This window comes from Stegodyphus dumicola, chromosome 1 (assembly GCF_044657685.1).
Source record: "Stegodyphus dumicola isolate Sdum_Otavi_A_Nest chromosome 1, ASM4465768v1".
Lineage (NCBI taxonomy): Eukaryota > Metazoa > Arthropoda > Arachnida > Araneae > Eresidae > Stegodyphus > Stegodyphus dumicola.
The window spans coordinates 233,726,955-233,750,349 of record NC_140768.1 but is presented as its reverse complement, the minus strand read 5'-3'; the positions used below and the strand labels follow the sequence as shown (position 1 = coordinate 233,750,349).

Genomic DNA, 23,395 nt, shown 5'->3' with positions numbered 1-23,395 from the left:
ATGCAATCAAACAATTCAATAAAAGTAGGTAGAATTTTTGCTTAATTACAAAAAGGAAAGGTTTCCTTTACTATCCTTTTATTGTACCCTATATGTACTATGCAAAAAAAAGGGAGGCAGTTCTTTATTTCCTGTCCTACTGGGCCGATTGACGAAATTCAAATTGTATTTTTCATGCCTCAAAAGCGCGACCTAGGATATATATTAGATTTATATATATAGTATTGTTCTAATATAGGTATTCTGACACAAAACTGGACTTTTTCTGAAATAACATGCAATTTTTTTCCCATATTTCGATCCTATGATTCAAATTATGCCTAGATATTAAATTTTGTAAAATGTGATGCGAAATTTACAGAGAAATTCTGAAATTTATCTTGGAGCATTTTTTTAGTTTGTGCCAAAAATAATTTACTTGGTGAACTTTTTAATTTATAGCAAACTCTTTGCCTTTCCTTTTTTCATTTCAAACGAACAGAAAAAAAGTCATCCTTCATTATTTCAAATAATTTTAACAAAGTGCGTAAACACATTTGGCATTATTATTTCTTATAACAAATATGCCAAATTTCAAAATGTGTCAGTATGCAAATTCACATATATCCTAGGAAATTTTGATAAAATATTCTAATTTTTTGGATGCATGCCTAGATATACATCTACTTTAAGATGATGGTAAAAATTTTATAGGTTACAATTCAAAATTTTTTCAAAAATTTATAAAAACTATTTAAAATACAAATTTTAAAAATAAATCATAAAAAAATGGGCGAATTTTATTTGGAATGAACCTAAATTTTGAATTCAGGAAGAAGGAATCAAGTAGCTTAATATAAAAAAGAGATATTAGTAAATATATATCAATTTCAATTAACCCTTTGACGTGCGGTGGTCGCGCCCTGAAACCACCAATTTTCGAATTTTTTTCTCCTCTTTCTTCAGAAATTCATAAATGTAATAAATTGATTATGACTTCAGAATCATACATGTTTTAGGTTTTAGTACTTCAAATCGGATGCCTTTTAAAATTCGTTTTCAATGAGACAAAATAACTTACTTTTATTAATATAAACAACTTTAAATTTGAAAAGTTATTCATCGCACACCATGATTTCTATCATAAACAATAAAAAATAGCAATAATTAAACTATATATATATATAAAAAAAAAACCCTCTATATGTATGGCATTTGCTTTGTGGTTTCAGGGCACGACCACTGCCCCCACTAGAGCATTGTGTCACAATTGGTGGTCGCACCTTGAAACCACTGCTCTTTACAATGGCATTTGCTTGCTTCTCAAATAGGAATATTTCTTTTTACCCGGATATAGATAAGGGGTTTTGAAATCACAGAGTTATTTTATTACTAAACAATACACGCACCTGACCAGTAAAAAGGTCTTTCTTTTCCAGAAACTTTTCTCTGACCTCAACAAACTTGCTCCCCAAGCTAGTATTGTGATTTTATAAATTATTTCCTGTGGTTTAAATTTAATGTAAATATACTTTGCTGTAATTAAAAATAGAAATTGCGTAAAGTTTTATTTAAATTAAAAATATTTTCTGAATATTTTGAGACGAAATACAAATAAAATAAGTATGAATGGGAAATGAATGATCCGTACTAAAGCCAAAAAGACCAAGCCCTCCCCCTCATTAACATAAAAAAAACCACAAATGTCACGTGCCAGATGAAAGGAAACTAAATAACGCTGGACATAAACTGGGGAAATTTAGATCCAATCAGTGTACATTTTGTAGCACAAGGAAGAAACATCATGGAAGATACATGTGCGAAACATGCAATGTGAGTCTATGCATGTACTAAAAAGACAAAATATCTTTGAACAGTGTCACAAAAAATATTTGTTCTTTGAAATTTAAAAAAAAAAAAAAAAACGCCGAGTCTTTTTTTTAATCCTTATTTTACTGAGGTTTTTAATCCATGTAGCCAAACGTACTTATTATGTAGATTCCTATACTTTCACTGCTATAGAAAAATTACATAAATGTTTATTTTTAAATTTTTTCTGACGATTTAGTTTGTAAAATAATGTAAAATATATATATTATGCAATTCTTACATGCATTTGTTTTAAAAAATTCGTAAATTTCGTTATTTATTGGAAACGCGCACGGAAAAAGGTAAGTTTTTTTCCCTACTACCTAGGTAAGTTCCAAAGTCCTAGACGTGTGGTGGTTTCACAGTGCAACCACCACCCACAAAACAATGGGAAAGAGTAGATTTTTTTAATTCATATATTATTTGTCTCTAGAATCATAATATTCAATTTCTAGAGTTTTTAGTTAAAAAAATTGTAAAAATAATATCGCACGCGTCAAAGGGTTAACACTGAGGAGCTAAAATTTTGAAAATTAATTTTTTAAAAACTACTCATGCGATTTTTACAAAACTTGGCAGTTTAGCATAATTTGAGTCATAGAATCGAAATATGGAAAACAATTGGCATGTCGTTTCAGAAAAAGTTAGATTTTTGTGTCAAAATACTTATATTAGAACAATGTGATATATATAAATATAATACATATCCTAAATCACACTTTTGAGACATGAAAAATGCAATTTGAATTTCGTTAATTGGACCAGTAGAAAGGGAGATATAGAACTGTCCCCCCTACTTTTTGTGCAGTGTATTTCCGTTTATAGTTATGTTGGTGAGAAAGAGGAACCTTTATAGTTATGTTGGTGAGAAAGAGGAACTGGCACATTTCCACACTGACTAGAAATAGATAGTTACTAATCTGCACATATGCTCTTAGTTTACATTTCTTAGCTAATGAAAATTTTCTCTTTAAAATATAATGCATTTTATTATTAAATGTTTAATATGATTACCACTTTCAATCTTTTATCGATGGCAAAAAAATTCTATTGTCCCTTCCCAAGAGAAATATATTTTTAACCTTTGAAAGAATTTGTGAAAATGGCCATAATATTCAATTGTAAGTTGAAAAGAAGCCACTTAAGGTAAGGAAAGTCAGCAGCTGCAAAAAGAAAAAAGAGCTTCTGTCAGATGAATTGGTTTAGTGAATTAAAATAGCCTTTAGTTATTTATTACTAATCATTTATTGCTTAAAATAGACATTTATTGCTAGTAAAAAAAATCACTTCAATCCAGCAGTGTGCAAGCTATTAAACATGGGAGAAATTGCAGTGATCAACTGGAATAATTACAAGAGGGAGGTCTGTTACATGATAAAACTGTAAAGACTGGTGAATCCTTCTTCATACAATGAAAGATCAATGCAAAAAGAATACTGCTGCAAAAGTGGATTTAAGCTGCATTTGCAGCAACAATGAATACATCTTGGTTCATGTTCTAAGTGAAAATTCTCATGCAAAATATCTAAGAGTATGGGAATGAGAGATCGTTGAATTGAGCAGACTACCACTAGAATAGCTGTAAAACTGAAAAATTGGAGGAAGCTAGTTTCCAACATTTTATGGTGAACTATAAGTACAACTTGGTGGATCCTACAACCTGAACCATACCTTGGAAACAACATGCTTAAAGTGGATTTGTTAAATGGCAGAACAAAATCAGGGTTCATAGCCACATTTTAGTTAAAAAAATAAGCACATATAAGCACTTTTCAAGCACATTTTAAGAAAAAAATAAGCACCTGTCTAATTACATTATACACAACTGCATAACCTTAAAAGAAAAAATTAGACTTTAATTTAAAATATGAGCAATGCAATATTTATTAAGAGAATGAGCATTACCTCAACAATGGAAAACAATTAACTTTTTTTTAAATTTTAAATGACAGTTCAATTTACAGAATTAGTTTACAATGAGAGGGAAAAAAAAACTATGCAGAACTAAACTATATTACAAAATTTAATGATGATATTTCAGTTGAAAATATAGAAAATAAATAATAATAAGCCATATTAATTGTATTGTTTGGCACCTAATAATACATACAATTTATTTTTCCACTCATATTAATATTTAAATAATTTAACTTAAATCAAAATTCTGAACATTTTCTAAATTTTCATTGCATAACAGTTTTTTCTTAACATATATCCCAAGCAAAGTAATTTAAGTAAAAAAGAGGCACATTTCTGAAATCAGAAGATGGGAAATTGCTTCATTCAGTCATCCTTTAACTTAACTAACCAGCATACTCGGAAATTCCCGAATTTTCCGGATAGTAACTGGAAAAAGAGGAGTGGGGGAGATTGTAGCCGTTCTTTAAATTTAAATTTAGGTTAAATAAATGATTTTGACATTTCGATATGTGCATCATATAAAAACCAACGGAACTGAGAAATATTCTGCTTAGAAAGCACAGTAAAACTCTTTTAAGTGTTCATAAACAAATCTCAGACTGAACATCAAAATTAATTACCAATGCAAAATACCGCAAACGTTATTGCGCAATACGTGCGGCGTAATTCTTCCATATGTGATATTACGCAATCGGAATCAACACCTGCCGGTATTCGGAGAAAGAACTAAATAAAGGAAAAGAAAGAGACTTACTAATCTGGGGGTGTTTCTGATTCTAATTTTCAACAGACTGTATTAAATTTCTGAAATAGAATCAATCTTTGCTTGGGTTGGGTAGACCGCAAAAACTTTTAGTCCTATTCAATCCAGATTGGACAGTGACAAAAAAAAAAGTCTGCTGATTCAATATTAGAGATTTTGCGGAGAAACTCCCAACCTCCGTACTGTATAATGTATTATTGGCAAAGAAAATGAAATTATTTTGACTATTCGATTACTTTCCTTTTATTTAAGCCATTCCGAATATTATTCCTTAGAAAGCTAATCTGTGTAAAAACACACCCATTTTTGGAAGTTTATCTATACTTCAGCAGTTACTGCAATTATATTATTATAAATATTCATACATATGCTCATATTATAAGCATAACGATCATAATAAACACGAATATGAACTGACCACGCGGAACGAGAATGCAAATTTATTAAAATCTTGATAGAAATTCAAACGTGTGTAGTATTTGGGTGGGAGGAAAAGAATACCGAATGTACTGGAATTTTCTACGTTTTCGCAATTCTTTGGCCAATAGAACGACGTGCACCAGTCTGTACTCTCGCACGTACCATAGGTTACGTTAATGCAGAGGAAGGGGGGAAAACAATTTTCAGGAGTATGATTCACAATCTGACATTGCATATAAGGAAGAAAAGTTGTTTATTTAGTTTCGGCTTTGATACGGGGAAAAAATGTGCTTCATTAAAAACAAAGGATTTAAAAAAAAGCACTAAAAGAAAAAAATAAGCACTAAAAACAAAAAAAATAAGGGCTTTAAAGAAAAAGTAAGCACCTATAAGGGCCTTTATATTTTATTTTCAAATTAAGGACTTATAAGCACTTGTAAGGACAGCTACGAACCCTGAAAATGCACAAGGATATAACACTGGTGTGCAAAAATTAAGGACGAAGTCGAAAAATTAGCATATCAGCTGAACGAAGAGGCAGAGCGGACAGAAAGACCAATCAGGAGATTAAGTAAGGTGATGTACGGTAGCACATGCGCAGATATGCAGGTAGACGTAATGGGGGAGTGTCTGAGTAGTATAAAGCATGTTGTCGGTGTAAGATCAGTATTTCTGGCAAAGAGATTGCACGCCATATAGCAGTTAAAATCACACCGAGTTGCTGCCTCAGCGAGAAATGGCGAATAATCAATCTGTTAGACGACATCTGGATGCTTTTACCCGAGGTCGAATCATTGGGAAGTTGGAGAAAGGCCACAGTGTGACAAGTGTGGCTGCAAAGTTCGGAATTGCTCACAGCATTGTTTCACGACTTTGGAGACAATTTCAAACTATAGGAACAGCTATCCGGGGGTTTAGTAGTGGTCGTCCACGAGGAAACACACCCACAGATGACCGGTATATTGCCTTACAGGCCAGAAGAAACAGGCGGCAGACAGCGGGAGAAATCGCTAGACATACGACACAGGCGACTGGACGACTGATATCGCGTTTTACCGTGGCCAGAAGACTGCACAGTGGTAGTCTGCTTGCACGACGCCCTGTACAGTGTGTACTTCTAACGCCTGCCCATCGGAGAAGGCGTTCCCTGTGGTGCCGGGAACACCGGAATTGGAGAGACAATGAATGGGGACGAGTACTCTTTACAGATGAGAGCAGATTCAGTCTGAGTAGCGATTCTCATCGCATACTCATCTGGAGAGAGCGGGGAAGCCGCAATCATCCCTCGAACATCATTGAAAGGGACAGGTATGGAGGTGGCGGTGTTCTCGTTTGGGGAGGCATCATGCTTGGTAGTCGTACAGACCTTCACATCTTCGATGCAGGTTCAGTCAACGGGACCCGTTATTGTAATGAGATTCTTCTTCCATATGTGCGTCTTTTTAGAGGCACTATGGGTCCGCAGTTCCTTTTCATGGACGATAATGCACCATGTCAGCGCACAGTAGCTGCCGAACAGCTCTTAGAGAGTGAGGATATTGAACGTATGGATTGGCTGGCACAATCTCCGGATCTCAATCCCATCGAGCATGTATGAGATTTTCTAGGCAGACGCTTGGCAGCTCGTACCTTACCACCAGTAGCGCTTCCGGAGCTTCGATTGGCGCTGCAAGACGAATGGGCAGCATTGCCTCCACAACTCATTGACACCCTCATTCTCAGCATGGGCAGACGCTGTGAAACCTGCCTAGCAGTGACAGGAGATCATATCCCCTATTAAAGACCGGATGTTTCTTGCTGGACACCCATCACAGGGATGTTTCGGCCTTCAGTCGCATTGCGCTCCATGCTACTTTTTCAATAAAGCTTCTTTTTATCCCTCTGATTTCTCTTTTAGTAAGTGTTGCTTACATTACTCATGTCCTTACGTATTGGGGATCTTACAGTATCAAATGTGTTGATTTGGAAAGCTTTTGTACAAAGTTATATTGAAAAAACCGTCTCGTCCTTAATTTTTGCACACCAGTGTAGTTTGCCTTCACCTGACATCCTACTAGGAGAGTTTATGTTTAGTCATGAATCGCGGTAATGTATTTAATGGAGTATTAGTAACAAATGCTGAACTACAGCCAGCAGAAAGCATCTATTAAAAATGAATTCCGGGTCATGTTTACATACATTGTTTATTTCAAATAAATTGCTTATAAAAGTGCATTAAATAAAATAATTAATACAAATTCATGTTCAATTAGTTCTGTGTATATAAATATATTAAAGAAACTATGTAGTGCAGATATCAAATGAATTGCATGCAAGTATTGATAACTGTTTCATGCTTGCAAAGGGTAGTAAATTCCCTTTTCCGTTAAGGCCACAGGAAAAAAGAAGTACTGAAATATAACCAGAAGACTTGCAACTAAACCATTTAAAAAAAAAAAAAAAAGAATATCTAAAAATAAATAAAGTCTACACAGACTTTATCTAGAAATATAAACTTTATCTAGAAAAGTCTAAATAAAATTTAGAAAAAATTGTTCCTTTTCTTCCTTTTGAAAAAAATTTAATGACATTACTTTATTCTTAAGAAATGTTACTCTTAGTATTTCAGAATAAAAGTGGAGGTATAGAATCACACTGAACTGAAAAAAAATTTAAATTAATATAATTAATTATTATAACAAGTAACTGTATACCAACTTCTAAACTGTATTATTCGTTTTTCAAGTGCAACTAGATTTTTAAAGAGGAGTAACAGAACAGTTACACTTCAAAAGAGAAGAAAGAACAACAGCTAACAAGCATAGAGAAAAGCTATGGGTTAGTGGTATTGTTTAAGATGCTAATTGAATAAAATATTTTGTGCAGTAAAAAGATAAAAATAACACTTCATTTGCTTTCTTTTAAAGACTGTCGGTTTTCATTTAGATGTTACTATTTTAGATATGAACTTTCCATTATTTGTAAAGACTGATCTACACTTCTTTTTTACTATCATTTTTTTTAAGCATCTCCAACATTTTAAAAACAGTTCTTTGTTTTGGTGCATTTCCTCAGCACCAAGCATCAGGAAATGGAGCTATTAACATGTTAAAATGGGATTTGGAACATTGCACAGTAAATAATTCTTTTAATTTCATTCATCTGCACACAAAATGTCATACCCAATCTCTTTAGTGGTTATGAAGTATAAAAAAATGGCACAATAAAATACAAAGAGACACTATTTGCCAAGATTTAGAGTCTTATTCAATGCAATTCATGTGATGTTGCATACATTACAAAGCAGAAATATTTTCTGTTATAATAAATGCAATTTTTAAATGCTAGTAATTACTTTTTAATAAATGCCTGACATTTATCCTAAATGATTATTTTTAATGAAATGTTTATTAATTACTGTTACTTTTTATATTACTTTTATAAGCATATTTTATTTTTTACTTATGTAGCAATAAGTAACAAATAATTTCTGCATTTTTTTTCATTTCATGTTTCTTCAAAAAGTATTTGAGGAATAAAATAAACAGAAATCAAGAAAAAAAATTGCCAAAAGAAGTTTTATAAAAGGAAAGAAAACTTAAAAAAAAAAAGAAGGGGAAAACATTATCAAGCCAAAGGTATGGGGGGGGAAAGAAAAAAAATGAGCAAATATGGCACAGAGAGTATGGCTTTCAAAGAGAGTTTGCATTAATGGTAAAGTGCCAGAAAATATTTACACTTTCATTCACCTTTTTCTAACCACTTTTTATTTTGTTAACTTTCCTAACTTATAGGATTTTTTAGATGAGCAGGCATTTTGATTTAACAAATTTAGAACAACTGAAAAGTACATAAAACTGGACAATCTTTTTTGAAGTTATACTAATGGAAAGAATAAAACATTTACAGAAAAGTAAAGTAAAAAAAAAAAAAAAGAGTCACTTTTTGAATCAAAAATATTCAAGAGTTCCTCAGAGTCACAGCATTTAGTTAAGTTGTGAATATCTGGATAATTTTCATCAATGAGAAGATCTTCTAAAGGGCAGAATTTTCCATCCTAGAAAAAGGGGTGAAAACTATTTCACACTGTTCATTTTAAAACTAGAATTGCATAAAATGATCATAGTAAAACTTAATATGCATTTTATTCAAAATAGCAACAGTCAATTGCCTCAAATATAAAAAATTATCATATTCTACTTGGTTTAGTGAAAATAATTTTATTTTTGCAAAACACGTTTCCCCCCTTCCTTTTCTTTTCTTTTTTCTTTTCTTTTCTTTTTTTTTTTTTCTTTCTTTCTTAAAATATTTTAAGAAAATCTTAAATGATAATCAGATTTATTCCAAATTAAATTTATGTAGAACAAATTTTTTCACTTTAATCAGTTTTATTGAAACTAATATTAATTCCATTCCATAATTTCTAACTAAAACTGTCACTAGCAGCATTGCTCCAATGACAAGCTTATCCATACACATTACTTTTGTTGATGACAAGTATTAACTTTCTTGTACTCTATATGATAAAAATTATCTGCATGCTCCTAGAATATAACCTCTTGCAAGCAATTGTTTACCATTACCTTCACAAAAAACTGCTACCCTATTCCCCACAATTTATTTGGAAATGTTTTCAGAACTGGCAATAAGAGGAAGGTAGGATTCTGATTGTAAGAAAAGAATCCAAATGCACGTGATCATTGGGTGTTTGAAGACAAAGTGTATATCATCAACTTCCAGTACAACAGTTTATATGTTAATAAATAAAACTGCACCTATCATGCATATCTATTTTAAAATATTTCAATTTTCTATTTCTTGCTCTCATAATTTCTTTAAAATTAAATTTGGAATATTAGAAATTTCTTCAGTAACACCCTCAGAATGATGGATTCTATAACTGATGTCAGAGAATGAGCTCAGACAGATAAAAAAAGTGACAGACAATTTACAATGATTAGTTTAACCAAATAAATAAAATGGAAGATCAGAAAACTATTTTGAATGCAGTGAAATAACTGGATGCTGCACTTGTAGAAAATCTATTTATGCTATTTCTGCAGTTTTATTACACGGTCCATTGTAATTCATGGCACATACTGTAAAGTGCTGAAGAGGTATGTAAAAGACAACCACACTGCACTGATGGAAAATCTTAGCATTGAATTCCAGATGTAACATTGGAGCAATAACAGTTCACTGACGTCTCTGAACTGAAAGTTGAGTAGATGCATAGAAACTGAACGTTATTACAACCAATGTCAAAAGTTGCTTAAAATGATTTAACAGCATTAAAGCTGCCAACTTTCTGCATAAAGCAGTGCATTTCACTACATTAGCTGGCAGTCTGATGGGTTTATAATACAAAAAATATGTCAAGTGAATGATACTAATAATTGTATTGTTAGTGTAATTCATTGTTATTCATTGTAATGTAATTCATTGTTAGTGCTATACAGTAATATAACTGTATAGCACTAGCTATACAGTAATATAACTGTATAGCACTAACAATGAAGTTTGGTTGTAGAAGCATAATGATTTGAGGCTATTTCTTATGATTTGCAGGCTTCCTGGTTCCCATGAAGGAAACTATTTTAATATTTTAGATAATTCTGCACTGCCCACACTGAGGGAAGTTTGATGTAGGCCCCTTCCAATCTGAAACAATCATGCGTCCAGCCATAGATAACATGTTGTTTAACTTACCCAGAGCTCTGACTCAATTTTATCTCTTCAGTAAGAATGGCATTCAATTCCAAAATTTCACAAATTAATGGTTATTTTCCTGATAGAATGACAACTCACCATATCAAAAGAGGACCTATACCACATTAATTTATTTGCTGCAGAAATATTAACATATTCAAGTGTCTGGATATTTTTTAACACACACTCATTTTCAATAAAAAGTTTATCTAACATCAAAGATTTTAATAACACAATATATTTTATTAAAATTTTAATTAAATTAAAAAATGATAAATAATTTTTCATAAGGTTCATGCAAGTTCTCTGTGTTGAGTAGACTGTATTTTACAATAGATTATTTTAAGAAATTAGCTTTATTTGTACTAATGAATATGGAAACATGATAAATGTCTTACAAGCAACTTATATTAACCCTTTCAGTACAGAAGAGCTGGCTGACATTCATGATATGAGAAAATTTCCCACAAGAATGGTTGCAATGTACAGCAGCATAAGCCGCGAAAACGTGTTTTGTGGTATCCATATTCATTCATTTTAGACATGCAATGTATTCAGTAATGAAAATTAGCAATCTTAGGCAGGCCCGCAACAAACCTAATCAGTGCCATCATGCAAATGTCTAGTGAGCGCCTTTATGCAGTGACGCCTTTGCGTTAACATTTAAAATGAAGTATTATTAACATAATAATATGAAAAAACAAAAGAATTACATTTTATCTTTTAATTTGTCTAATTATGTAAACATTTTGTGCTTTGTTAAAACTCGCACTCAAACATATTTATAAAAGAATTATGCATACATTTATGTTATAAAAAGCCTCCCAACCGGTATAGTGGTATAGTGCTAACTGCGGTGCTTAAGGACCCGGGTTCGAATCTCGGAGAAGGCACGGGTGTTTGTAAATGTATAGTGTCCATGTGGCATGGGGGCACTCTAATATGCGAGGCAAAAGTCCTCTCGAAAGGCTAGTGGTAGGGAAAGAGGGGTGGGAGATGTTCGGACCCATCCTTCCCCAGGATGCTCTCCTTCAAAATTGGGTGTGAAATTGAGCTAAATCGCACTGTCACCTGTAAGGTGCTCAAGACTGTTGCCAACAACAGGCATATCTTGTGCTCCTTGACATGAGGAATTTCATGGCCTTGGGCTCTGTAGGTCAGACAAGTGAGCAAGCGAAATGAAACAATATACTAAACATCTTGGATACCAAATATATATTGCTAAACATTATTTATTATCTTAAAATTAAAAACAAACTAATTTAGACATCTAATAAGTTTGCACTGAATAAACTGTTGTTCGCAGCATTGTTTACGACAAGGTTCAAACTGTGATTACAAAAGGCACAAAAAATGCTGTAGGGTTGTTATCGAGGGATATATCCAAAATACTCTTTTATCACACCGCTATGCTGTTGACAACAATATAGCTTAGAGTTTTAGCCAGCGGTGCTACATTTCCTCCAAAAGTTTTCAAAAGCTGTAGTTCATGCACAAGATCTATATACTATTTATATCGCTTTGATTTTTATTAATTAATGCATTTTTCAGTTTTTGACCTAAGTTGATCTGATCTTGTAAATCTACGTGAACGAAAATACGTGATGCCGATGCGTATGTAAGGGTACAGGCAACACCTTCTTAAACAAAGACCCAACTACAAGATCGTGATGTCACAAACTGACAGCTGACAATCGTCGTTGGTCACCTACTACCTGCCTTTAAAGTATATATGTTTTTAAAGCTTTAGTAACAGGAGGGTATTTTCTAATGATGTAGATACATATTATTTTTCTTTTTACTCTATATTTGTATATGTAAATATAAATATATTAGAAGATAAATTTTAATACGCACGCCAAAATATATTAGGAGATAAATTTATAAATATAAATATATATATATATATACAGAGAGAGAGATGAAAATATATATTTTCAATTCATTCGTGGATATAATATCGGAAACATTTTACTTTGTACAAAATATATTATATATTATTAATTTTTTGTATTGTCTTATATTGTATAATTACAGTTAAAATAATGCTTTAAAGTACTGGTTGACTTTTGATAAGTAACAGTAAGGAAATGTTGGAATCTCCCTCCATACTAATAATATTCAAGTCACTTAACTGCATAAAAAATATATAAGAAGGATGTGTGGAAACATTTTTAAGGATATTAGAAGCTTTTAAATTTTAGCAGGGTAGATTTATAAGCACACATATTACACGAAAACCTAAATTTTTTAAACCTTTTATTATTTTCCTAATATATCCACACAAAAATTGCACTGATGATGATTTTACTGGGACAATACTTATAGCATCTTTATATGAAGATCTAATACTCTGCAGCATAAAAACACAAGCAGAATTGGCAGCGTTTTTACAATTATATGCCATTCCTATTATATTTTCACCTTTGAAATCTAAGAATGGCTTGATGTGAATTTCGTCAACCATTAAAGTGACATATTTATAGTTTTCGTCTAAAAAGTGGATTTTTTTCTTAGCATAATTCAGGAAATTTTCAAGAATTTGCTTCACTTTAGGATCAACATTATATTCAGAACTATACCTATTATTATTTTTATGCAAAAAGGAGTAATGACAGCTGCTATTAACTGAACTACTTTCTTTTTATGTTCAGAGGCATTTTTTTCTAATTCACGAGGAAGGCCTTGAGTTACAAATAATAAATTTTTAAAGCTGTTTTCATTATTATCACCTTTAATTTTTGCAACTTCTTTAAGCATTGAACAGTTATGCACATTATTAATTTTTAAAGGAAATTCATGGTTACTAACTTTTGTTAATGGAATACCTCTAAAATATGCTTTTGCTTGCAGACCATCATGGATAACAACTAATGCAGAAATACAAGGAGCAGATTCTGTGCTTATCTGGAGAAAAAATATACTATTTTCTTTAATCACAACAGCAGTCAAAAGTCTCTAATTCGGACATCCATAATCCGGACCTCAAAGCTACAAACTTTCTGCTCATGCACATAATACCTTTACGTATGCGCATATGCGTTTACGCATGCGCATAAGCATTTACACATGTGCATAATACATTTACGCATGCGCGTTTAATGTATAATGGACAGTATAAGTGATGCTAAAGCAAAGTTTAAAGTTTAAAGAAATTAAACATTTAGCAGTAGTAGCAATAAAAGCTCCCTGAGATATGTTGTGCAGACATAGAAGACAATAAAAGATTTTGAACTTAACCAATTTATTAACAATATAATAAAGAATAAAAACACAGAAAATAAATTTCAACAATATCAGAGTCTTAATGCTGTCAGTCCAGTCAGGAAAAATATAATATAACCATCATTCATCAAATAATATTTTTACCTGGTCTCCAAAACACTGGCATTCTATACAAACAAAAATGTCCTAAACAGTAATTATGCGGCCTAAAAATAAAGCTGGCTACACATTCAATAAGTTTTTGGTGGTCGCGTGTGCTTAATGCATGATATAATTAAAGAAAATAAGAGTAGACAATCTCCTATAACAAAAGAATATATTAAGTACTAAATTACAATTTAAATTACATTGCAGAGATCAACACAGAGCTCGGAACACAGTTCGTGCTACCTTCGCGTACAGTTGTGTGACGAGAAGTCTGAGTGAGTAAAGATGTCGCTTTGCTGCTCCGATTAAGAACTGGATTTTACACGTGGCGCCATCTCATGAATAAAAGTTGAAGTATCTGTCGGAACGCCACAGTACTCCCCCCCAAGTACCATCGGTACGTTATAAGTACTTTGGGTTAAATTTAACCTTTCTTCCAGATCTGGTAGTTTTAGGTTGCTCTTTAACGGGATGTAAGCTTTCTTCCGGGAGTGATGTTGATGAGGAAGTTGTTGGATCTTGCATTAGAAATGCTGGTTTGAGACGATCGATTCCAATCACTGATTGTTTGCCATTGCAGATGATGGTGAAATGTTTCTGTGTTCGTTTGACAACTTTGAATGGACCATCATATGAAGGTGTTAAAGTTGGCTTAATTGCATCGTTGCGCACGAATACGTGCGAAGATGTCTCAAGCGCAGGATGTACAAAATAGCTTGGCTGGTTATGCGAAGATGCTGGGGTTGGCGAGATATTGCTCATGGTCTCACGTAAACGTTGAAGGAATGTTGGAGGGTCGATTACTGGAGTAGATTCCGGGTGAAAGAATTCACCTGGCAGACGGAGGGTTGCACCATATAACATTTCGGCACAAGTGCTACCAATGTCTTCTTTGAATGCTGCGCGAAGACCAAGCAAGACTAGGGGTAAGGCTTCTGTCCAGTGTGTGCTACTGTGGCACTTCAGACCTTGTTTGAGAGATCGGTGAAAGCGTTCCACCATCCCATTTCCAGATGGATGGTATGGTGTTGTGCGAATATGGCGAATGCCAAGAAGAGAGGTGAGGGATGCGAACAAGTGACACTGAAATTGTCGGCCTTGGTCAGTAGTGATGGTGGTAGGCATGCCAAATCTTGAAAGCCACTGGGAGATGAATGCTCGAGCTACAGTTTCAGCGGATATATTTTCAATAGGAATGGCTTCAGGCCATCTTGTGTACCGATCAATACAAGTGAGGAGGTAAGTGTAACCATTTGAAGGAGGCAATGGGCCAACCAAGTCTAAGTGTACATGATCAAAGCGTCTTGCTGGAAGGTTAAATTGTTGAATGGGGCTGTGAGTGTGACGAGATACTTTACACCGTTGACATCTAATACATGAACGAGTCCATTCTGTGATGTCTTGATTCATTGCTGGCCAGACAAATCTGTCTGCGATCAGCTTTTTGGTAGCACGGATTCCAGGATGTGCCAAATTGTGCAAGGCATTAAACACTTCACGTCTAAAATTGACAGGAATATAGGGACGTATTCTATTGTTCTCTATGTCACAGTAAATTTTAAGCGTTGGATCAATGTGCAGTGGTTGTAACTGAAGGGAGGTTTGTGGATTTGAGATTAGGTTCTTGAGTTCCTCATCATGCAATTGAGCTTCTGCAATTTCAGAGAAATCTGGGGTAGTGAGGTTGATATTGTTTACCCGAGACAAGGCATCAGTGACACAATTATCAGTACCAGAGACATATCTGATATCTGTACTAAACTGGGCGATGAAATCCAGATGTCGAAGCTGACGAGGAGAACATGAGTCAGAGTTTTTTCTAAAAGCGAAGGTTAATGGTCGATGATCGGTGAAAATGATGAAGTCGTGTCCTTCCAAGTTGTGTCGGAAGTATTTAACAGCACAGTACACAGCAACTAGCTCTCTGTCATATGTGCTGTATTTCCTTTCTGCAGTAGTAAGTTTTCTGGAGAAGAATGCCATTGGGGAAAGTCCTTTAGTGGTATGAGCTTGAAGCACTGCTCCTATGGCCGTGTCAGATGCATCTACCATTATAGAGAGCTGATCACTAGGTGAGTGATAAGAAAGTGTGGCTGCATTTGCCAGATCGTGTTTGCATTGCACGAATGCTGCAGATGCAGATTCAGTCCAAGGGACAGCTCGTTGATCATTTTTTTTGCTATTCTTCAGAAACTCATGTAGGCAGGCTTGTGTTTTTGCGGCATTTGGCAGAAAGCGTCAGTAGAAATTTAACATTGCTAGAAAACGCTTCAGTTCAGAGATGGTTTTGGGCTGGGGTAGGTCGTTAATTGCTTTGACTCTTTCCGGTAAAGGTTTAACTCCGTTCTGGGTGATAAGACATCCAAGAAAGGAAACTGAGGGTTGACCAAGTACACATTTGGATGGATTTAGTTTTAATCCATGATCTTTAAGGCGAGTGAAAATCTGATGTAGATGTTTAAAATGTTCTTCCGCATCTGTAGATGCAACCAGGATATCATCAAAATATGGAATGCAGAAATCGAGGCCAGACAGTACTTGGTGTATGAAACGCTGAAATGTTTGGCCAGCATTGCGAAGGCCATATGGCATATATAAGTACTCAAAGAGACCAAATGGTGTAGTCACTGCGGTCTTAGGCACATCTTCAGCATGCACTGGGATCTGATGATATGCTCTGGCAAGATTGAGGGTAGAAAATATGTTTGTTCCATGAAATAGATGGGTACAGTCTTGGATATGTGGGACTGGATATCTGTCAGGGACTGTGACGGCATTAAGTCAACGATAATCTCCACAAGGCCGCCAGTCACCATTAGACTTTTTAATCATGTGAAGTGGACTGGCCCATGGACTTTTAGATGGGCGAATGGTTCCCTGTGCTAGCATGAATTCAAATTCTTTGCGAGCAGCTTTTAGCATCTCTGGAGAAAGACGACGAGGCTTGGAAAATACAGGTGGGCCATGTGTTTCAATGTGATGATACACTTCTGGCTGATGAGTATGCTGCCCTGATTTGGATGGGTTTAAAATGTCAGGGAATTCTGCTAATAACCGATGAAACCGTGTGCTGCCAGATAAAACACTTATGTTGGTAGGTACGTTTGATATGTGAGAAGCTTGGGCCTGTGATGTCAGCTGAGTTGTAGCATCAATTAAGCAGTTATTCTTGACATCCACTAGAAGGTGGAAATGTGTCAAGAAGTCGACACCAATAATTGCTTGAGTTACATCAGCAATAATAAAAGGCCAGTTGAAAGTCCGGCGCAAGTTTAAATCAAGTGTCAATAGTTTGGTGCCGTAGGTTGCAATTTGGGTACCATTGGCTGCATACAGTACAAGTTTATTAAGTTGGTGAGCATTTGTTTTAGTTCTCGGGAGCACTGATATGTCAGCTCCAGTATCTACTAGAAAACATAACTGAGTTGAACGATCAGCCAGTACTATTCTGTCGATGTGGCGGACATTCTTTTGGCCAGCAGAAGACCGCCCATTTAGTTTCCCGCTTGTTCAAAAGTGCATGGAGGGGCACACTTGCAAGCTTGATCTCCAAAATTCATATGATAAAAACATATGCCATTTGTGGGTTCTTTGTACTGCGTTCGAGTATTAAGACGAGATGGACTCCTGCTTCGGGCACGAAATTTATTACGTGGGCCCTGATTTGATCGATTGTATCTCCGTGAAGCATGAAGACTTGTAGAGAGTTCAGATACTTTTTTGGTCAATTCAGCCACTTTTTGTTCGAGGGATGAACTGGAAGGTGCAGCATTAGCAGCACTGACATAAGCTGGAGTAACAAGTTCATTAATTTTGTCAGCCATTGCTGCTAAACAGGTTAGATCTTCATTGGAAGCAGCAAGAATTATTTGTATGTTATTAGGGAGACGCGAAAGCCATAGTGACTTCAACAAGTCGTCACTAAAATGGCTTCCTGCCAGATCACGCATTTGTGACAGCAAGTATGAAGGTCGCTGATCTCCAAGTTCAAGTCCTTGTAGTAAAGTACGTATTTTTGAAGATTCACTTTCTGAATAGATTTCAATGAGCCGCCGTTTCAGTTTGGAAATCACAATCAGGTGGTTTGAGAATTAAGTCATGCACTGAATTCAGAATATCAGACTCAATTGCTGCAACTACATGGTTGAATTTTGTAGAATCCTCACTAATGCGAGCGATAGAAAATTGTGCTTCGATCTGAGCGAACCACAATGAAGGATTATTTTTCCAGAAAGGCGGTGGCTTCACCGCAACGCGTGTGATTTGTGGCTCTGGTGGAATATCGTCGGGCATACTGATAGATAATTTTCACTTTAAATAATAAACACACAAATAATTTTAAATAATAACAGCACAAATATTGTAGCACGAAGATACACTATTGATATTTTACCATGATAACAATAAATATTTTAACCATGCAGAAAAAATTTACGTAACGATACACACACAAATAATACAGGGTCAGCAATTACACACACAAATAATATTTTACCGAAATGCATTTGAAAAGAAACCCCTATTTGAGAAAAAATGATGCGTTAATTTTGTATTGCGCACACACAAAATCACCACTTCACACTGCTAAGGCACTTTCGAAGGAAAAAGGAAATCACTCTTGTAGCACATGGGAAAACAATTCACTACTTTCGAACACTGAGAAAAGAATTTTGCCGTAGCACGTTGCACAAAAGTTGCTGATGTGGCACATTTAGCGAAAATCACTGTTGTAGCACATTTGTCGTTGAATGATCGAAGAATTATTGCACGACTGGCAAAGTCAGCGGAACGGAACAGATCACATTGATGATTTGCTGAAGCTCCTTGCGATGATATGCACGACTTTGAAAAAAAAAAAACACAAGCAATATATATCAATACTTCTAGAAATAATTGAAGGGGTACATTGTAGCATACGTTTAATGTCCATATTCGTTGTTATTTTTAGTCAGTTCTTCAGAATGCCTTGGATGCACGTGGCTTAGGGTCGTTGAAAATCCATTGTCAGTAGCGTGCTCAGTCAAAAGGTCACCACTTTTGGTGGTCGCGTGTGCTTAATGCATGATATAATTAAAGAAAATAAGAGTAGACAATCTCCTATAACAAAAGAATATATTAAGTACTAAATTACAATTTAAATTACATTGCAGAGATCAACACAGAGCTCGGAACACAGTTCGTGCTACCTTCGCGTACAGTTGTGTGACGAGAAGTCTGAGTGAGTAAAGATGTCGCTTTGCTGCTCCGATTAAGAACTGGATTTTACACGTGGCGCCATCTCATGAATAGAAGTTGAAGTATCTGTCGGAACGCCACAAGTTCATGATCAATGGTCAAGAAAAACACCTGAAAATTTAAATCAAGTTCTTGAAAACACTTAAAACCGGCCCAACTCTGTTTGCACAAGGAATCGCCGCTCACATATTTTAATTGCCGCCTTTATTGAAGAACATGGATGCCGTCCACGGCAGTCACTCACATGGTAGCCTCTGGAATCAAGGAATTTATTCCGGAACAATAATCTTGTGGACATGAACCAAGGAACTTTTTACGGAACAATCATCCTACGGACAGGCACCAAGGAACTTTATTCAGGAACAGCCATCCCGCAAACCGGAACCAAGGCACTTTAATCACTGGACTGCAAGCATTCTTCTGAAGGGGCTGGAAACCGCTCACCCAAGTGCCAGGAAAGCAGGAACTAGAAGGGGGTTGAGCCAGATCAGATCATTTCGTGGTAATCGCAGCATTAGTCGTATTACGACTTTGACTGCATCTGTTGAGGATTTTTGCCCTAAGGCAATGAAGTTAAAAGGAGAAGGCGAAAAAATCGGCGCGCCGATATCGGCGAAGCTCTGAAGCGTAAGTACGCTTATCTGGGAAAGGATTTGAAAGCTGTCCGGTGATGCGTGAATGGTGAGGTCGGTCAATGACCCCAATCGTAGCGTCTTAAAAGCGCTCTTTTGGTGGAAACAGGTTCCTTTGAGGTGATACGGAGAATTTAACTCGCGCAGTAAGAAAAGGCACTCGTGTAAGCTTGAATTGTTATTGTCATTGTACACACAAAAGTTTTCTAAGCAATTTTGTAAAAGTCTTTACGGCATTAAACTAAGTCCATATCTTAGTAGATTACACTATGTTCTTGCACTATTTACACTATTTACAGTAATAAACACAAAATTATTTGAAACACTTGATTATATATTCTTGGTTAAATAGTGATGAAAAGAGATAAAATAATAAACTGAATAAGTAAGATGCGGTCGGGTACCGGACCAAGTCCATTTTTTTAAAGTCTCTATATACACTTTATACATTTACCACTTGGAATTGTGGAATATATTTCGAGGTCTTTTGGTAGGCGCTATGATTGTAGGATCATAGTCGATAAGCTTTCTAATGTGTTCATGTCTTGAATGTGCTATTTTAGAGTAGAAATTATGACTGGTACTTAAGATTTCATCTTCTATTGCATTTATTTTTAGATCTTTGTGAAGCTGAGCATTTCTCACGAACCATGGCGCATTAAGTATTTCTCTTATTGTTTTGTTCTGATATATTTGTATTTTCTTCCTGTAGGTTTTATAGACCGTAGCCCAAACTGGAACTGCATATAAAAGCATTGGCCGAATTAGGGTAAGATAGAGTCTTCTTTTGAGAGTGATGCTGAGGTTTGATTTTCTGTTTAAAAGAGGTCGTAGGGCCATTTTTGCAGCGGTTGCTTTTCTTATAGAATAATCCACTTGATTTTTGAAAAGAAGCTGTTGGTCGAAGTAAACTCCGAGATATTTAATATTGGTGACTTCATTGACTTGTTGGCTATTGATTTTAATATTATTTTGAACCGGGGTATTTTTATGATGTCTTCTAATGATAAGGACTTGAGTTTTAGTAGGGTTTATTTTCAATTTCCATACATTAAAGTAGTGAGCAATTTGATGGACGGCAATTTCGAGCTTGTCAGCTGCAAGTTGAGGCTTCAAAGATTTTGTAATTATGGCAGTGTCATCTGCAAATTTGAATATTTCTGAGTTAAGAGGTATAGGTATAGCCTGGTAAAGTATAGGGCCAAGAACACTGCCTTGAACTACACCACTTTTGATTTTTTTTTCTTCTTGGAAGTACGTCTATTGATTTTAACTTGGAAGCATCTTCCTTTTAAATAAGAATGAATTAATCTGATGTTGATAGGCAGTCGAGCAAGGTAAAGCTTGTAGAGTAAACCCTCATGCAATACCTTGTCTAAGGCCGTCTCAAGATCTATAAAACAACTGGCAATAGTGTTTTTCTTGGATATAGCTTCTGCCATGTACTCAGTGACATTTAAGAGCTGACGTATGGTACTGTGATCTTTCCTGAAGCTGAATTGTTCTTGCTTAATAATGTTATTGTTTTCAAGATGTAGGGTCAGATGTTTTTGCAGGACTCGTTCGAATACTTTACCCATACAGGGCAGCAGGCTGATGGGTCTGTAAGAATTTAAATCTGCAGGATTCTTTCCTGGCTTGACAAAAACTGTGATAATGGCGTGTTTCCATTGCCCAGGGAAGTAATTGAGCCGAATACATGCGTTAATGATGTTCGTGAGTAGGACAAGGTATCTGTGGGGGAGAATATTAAGGATTTTGTTGGTAATTCTATCGAATCCAGGGGCTTTGCGCTTTTTCAGGTTATTAATGATATGTTTAATTTCTGCAGGGGTGGAAAAGGGTATTCTCTCGGTATCAGTGTAATAATTAAGTTGGTTGATGAAGTTATGTACTTTTTTTTCAGTATCTTTGTCCTGGTAATCATTTGTGGTGAAGGTGGATTCGAAGTGATTTGCTAAAGCTTCTGCCATATCAGTGTCGGTGTAAGCCATTCCTGAGCCTGTGCTGATGGGACCGAAATTGTTACTATTGTTTCTGAGGGATTTAGCTATCTTCCACACCGTATCTTGATTAATTGACATGGAGTCTAGCAGGAGTTCCCAGTTTTTGGATTTGTATTCGTTCATTAAATTTTTGATAAGTCTGATTTTCCTATTGAGTATATTTTTGATTCTTGGATCAGCAGTTATTCTCCATAATTTTGCGGTTCTGTTTTTGTCTTTAATTTTATTCAGTATTTCCTCAGGAAGTTTAGGTTTTTTATAGTCTTCGAATCTGGTAGCCTGGTGAAGTGCGGTGTTAATGCTCCTATTAAATTTAGTAATCTGAAGTTCTATGTCAGCTGAGTCGGCTAGGGCAGGTCGTGCTGGTAGTTTTTCAAGCGAATTAGCAAAGATATCCCAGTTAATTATTTTTTGCATAGGTATAGTATTGACGAAGCCATAATAGGTAAAACACAAGGTGGAGGACAGGAGGAAGGTGATCTGAAGTTAACTCATGTAGGACATCTAGGTAAGGAGTTTGATGAATATTCTTGGTAATAAGGATGTCTAAAACTTCTGATGTGCCAGTATGATGGTACCTAGTCGGCTGGGTGGGTCCTTGTATTTTAAGATCATTATTAGTAGCAAAGTTATAGAGAAGAATTCCGTTAGGATTGTTGATGCTTGAATTCCAGGATAGGTGCTTAGCGTTAAGATCCCCAGCTATTATAATGGGGTTATTGCTGTGCGTGAGCTGATAAAGATCATTATATGTGATGGTATTATTGGGAGCGCTACAGATGGATATGAAAATAGTTGGTTCGTCTATATGTGAGTGCACTATGACTGCGCAGTATTCCAGGTTGTTGATACCTGTGATATTATAGCTGGTGGCTTGTATGTGCTTTTTAGTGAGGATGAGGGTACCCCCTCCTCGGTTATGTCTTCTATCTGACCTAAAGGTGTTGAAGCCTTGCAATTTGAATTTATTGGCAGCGCGTAAGTGCGTTTCGTTAATGAGAAAAATGTCGATATTATGTTTGGTGGTGAAGTCTTCCATTTCAGTGCGCTACACCATTAGCATTAAAAAATGCTACATTCAGGCTGCTGGAGGCAGCAGTATGAATATTATTTATATTGTTGTTGTAATTAATTATTGCTGATAAGTAATTCGAAGGCTTCCAAGCCTATTTGGAGTTTATCCATGATTGAGGTGGCTTTGAAAAATCTTTCTAGTAGAGTTTTTCCTTTTTGAAACAGATTCTTTATCCACATGAGCATGTCAGAGGTGGATGTGGTGGAATTATCTTCGGTATTGTTATTAATTTGGCTATTGTTATTAGAACTAGTATCATTGGTGCTAGTAGGGGTGGGTTTTCTGCTCGGTAGTGGCAGGAAGTTTTCAATATTGTTGACTGGTGCTGGAGCTGCTGTAGAATTAACTTTTTGTGCTCTTTGGAGCTCTATGGATTTTTTGATGTTGTCAGGGTGTTTTTCACATCCACGATAGGACGAGACATGCGGCCCCCCGC

At 35.3% G+C, this 23,395-nt stretch overlaps 1 protein-coding gene across 2 annotated transcripts in view; it reads right to left on the bottom strand.

Moving 5' to 3' along the window:
* LOC118192277 (ribonuclease H2 subunit B) overlaps positions 1-23,395 on the bottom strand; it is a 115,912-nt gene that overhangs the window by 33,519 nt on the left and 58,998 nt on the right. For both annotated transcript variants that reach the window (XM_035363203.2, XM_035363202.2), the window contains one exon: positions 8,873-8,987. In XM_035363203.2, coding sequence (XP_035219094.1) covers positions 8,873-8,987 — 115 coding nt within the window. The remainder of the gene's footprint in view (positions 1-8,872; positions 8,988-23,395) is intronic.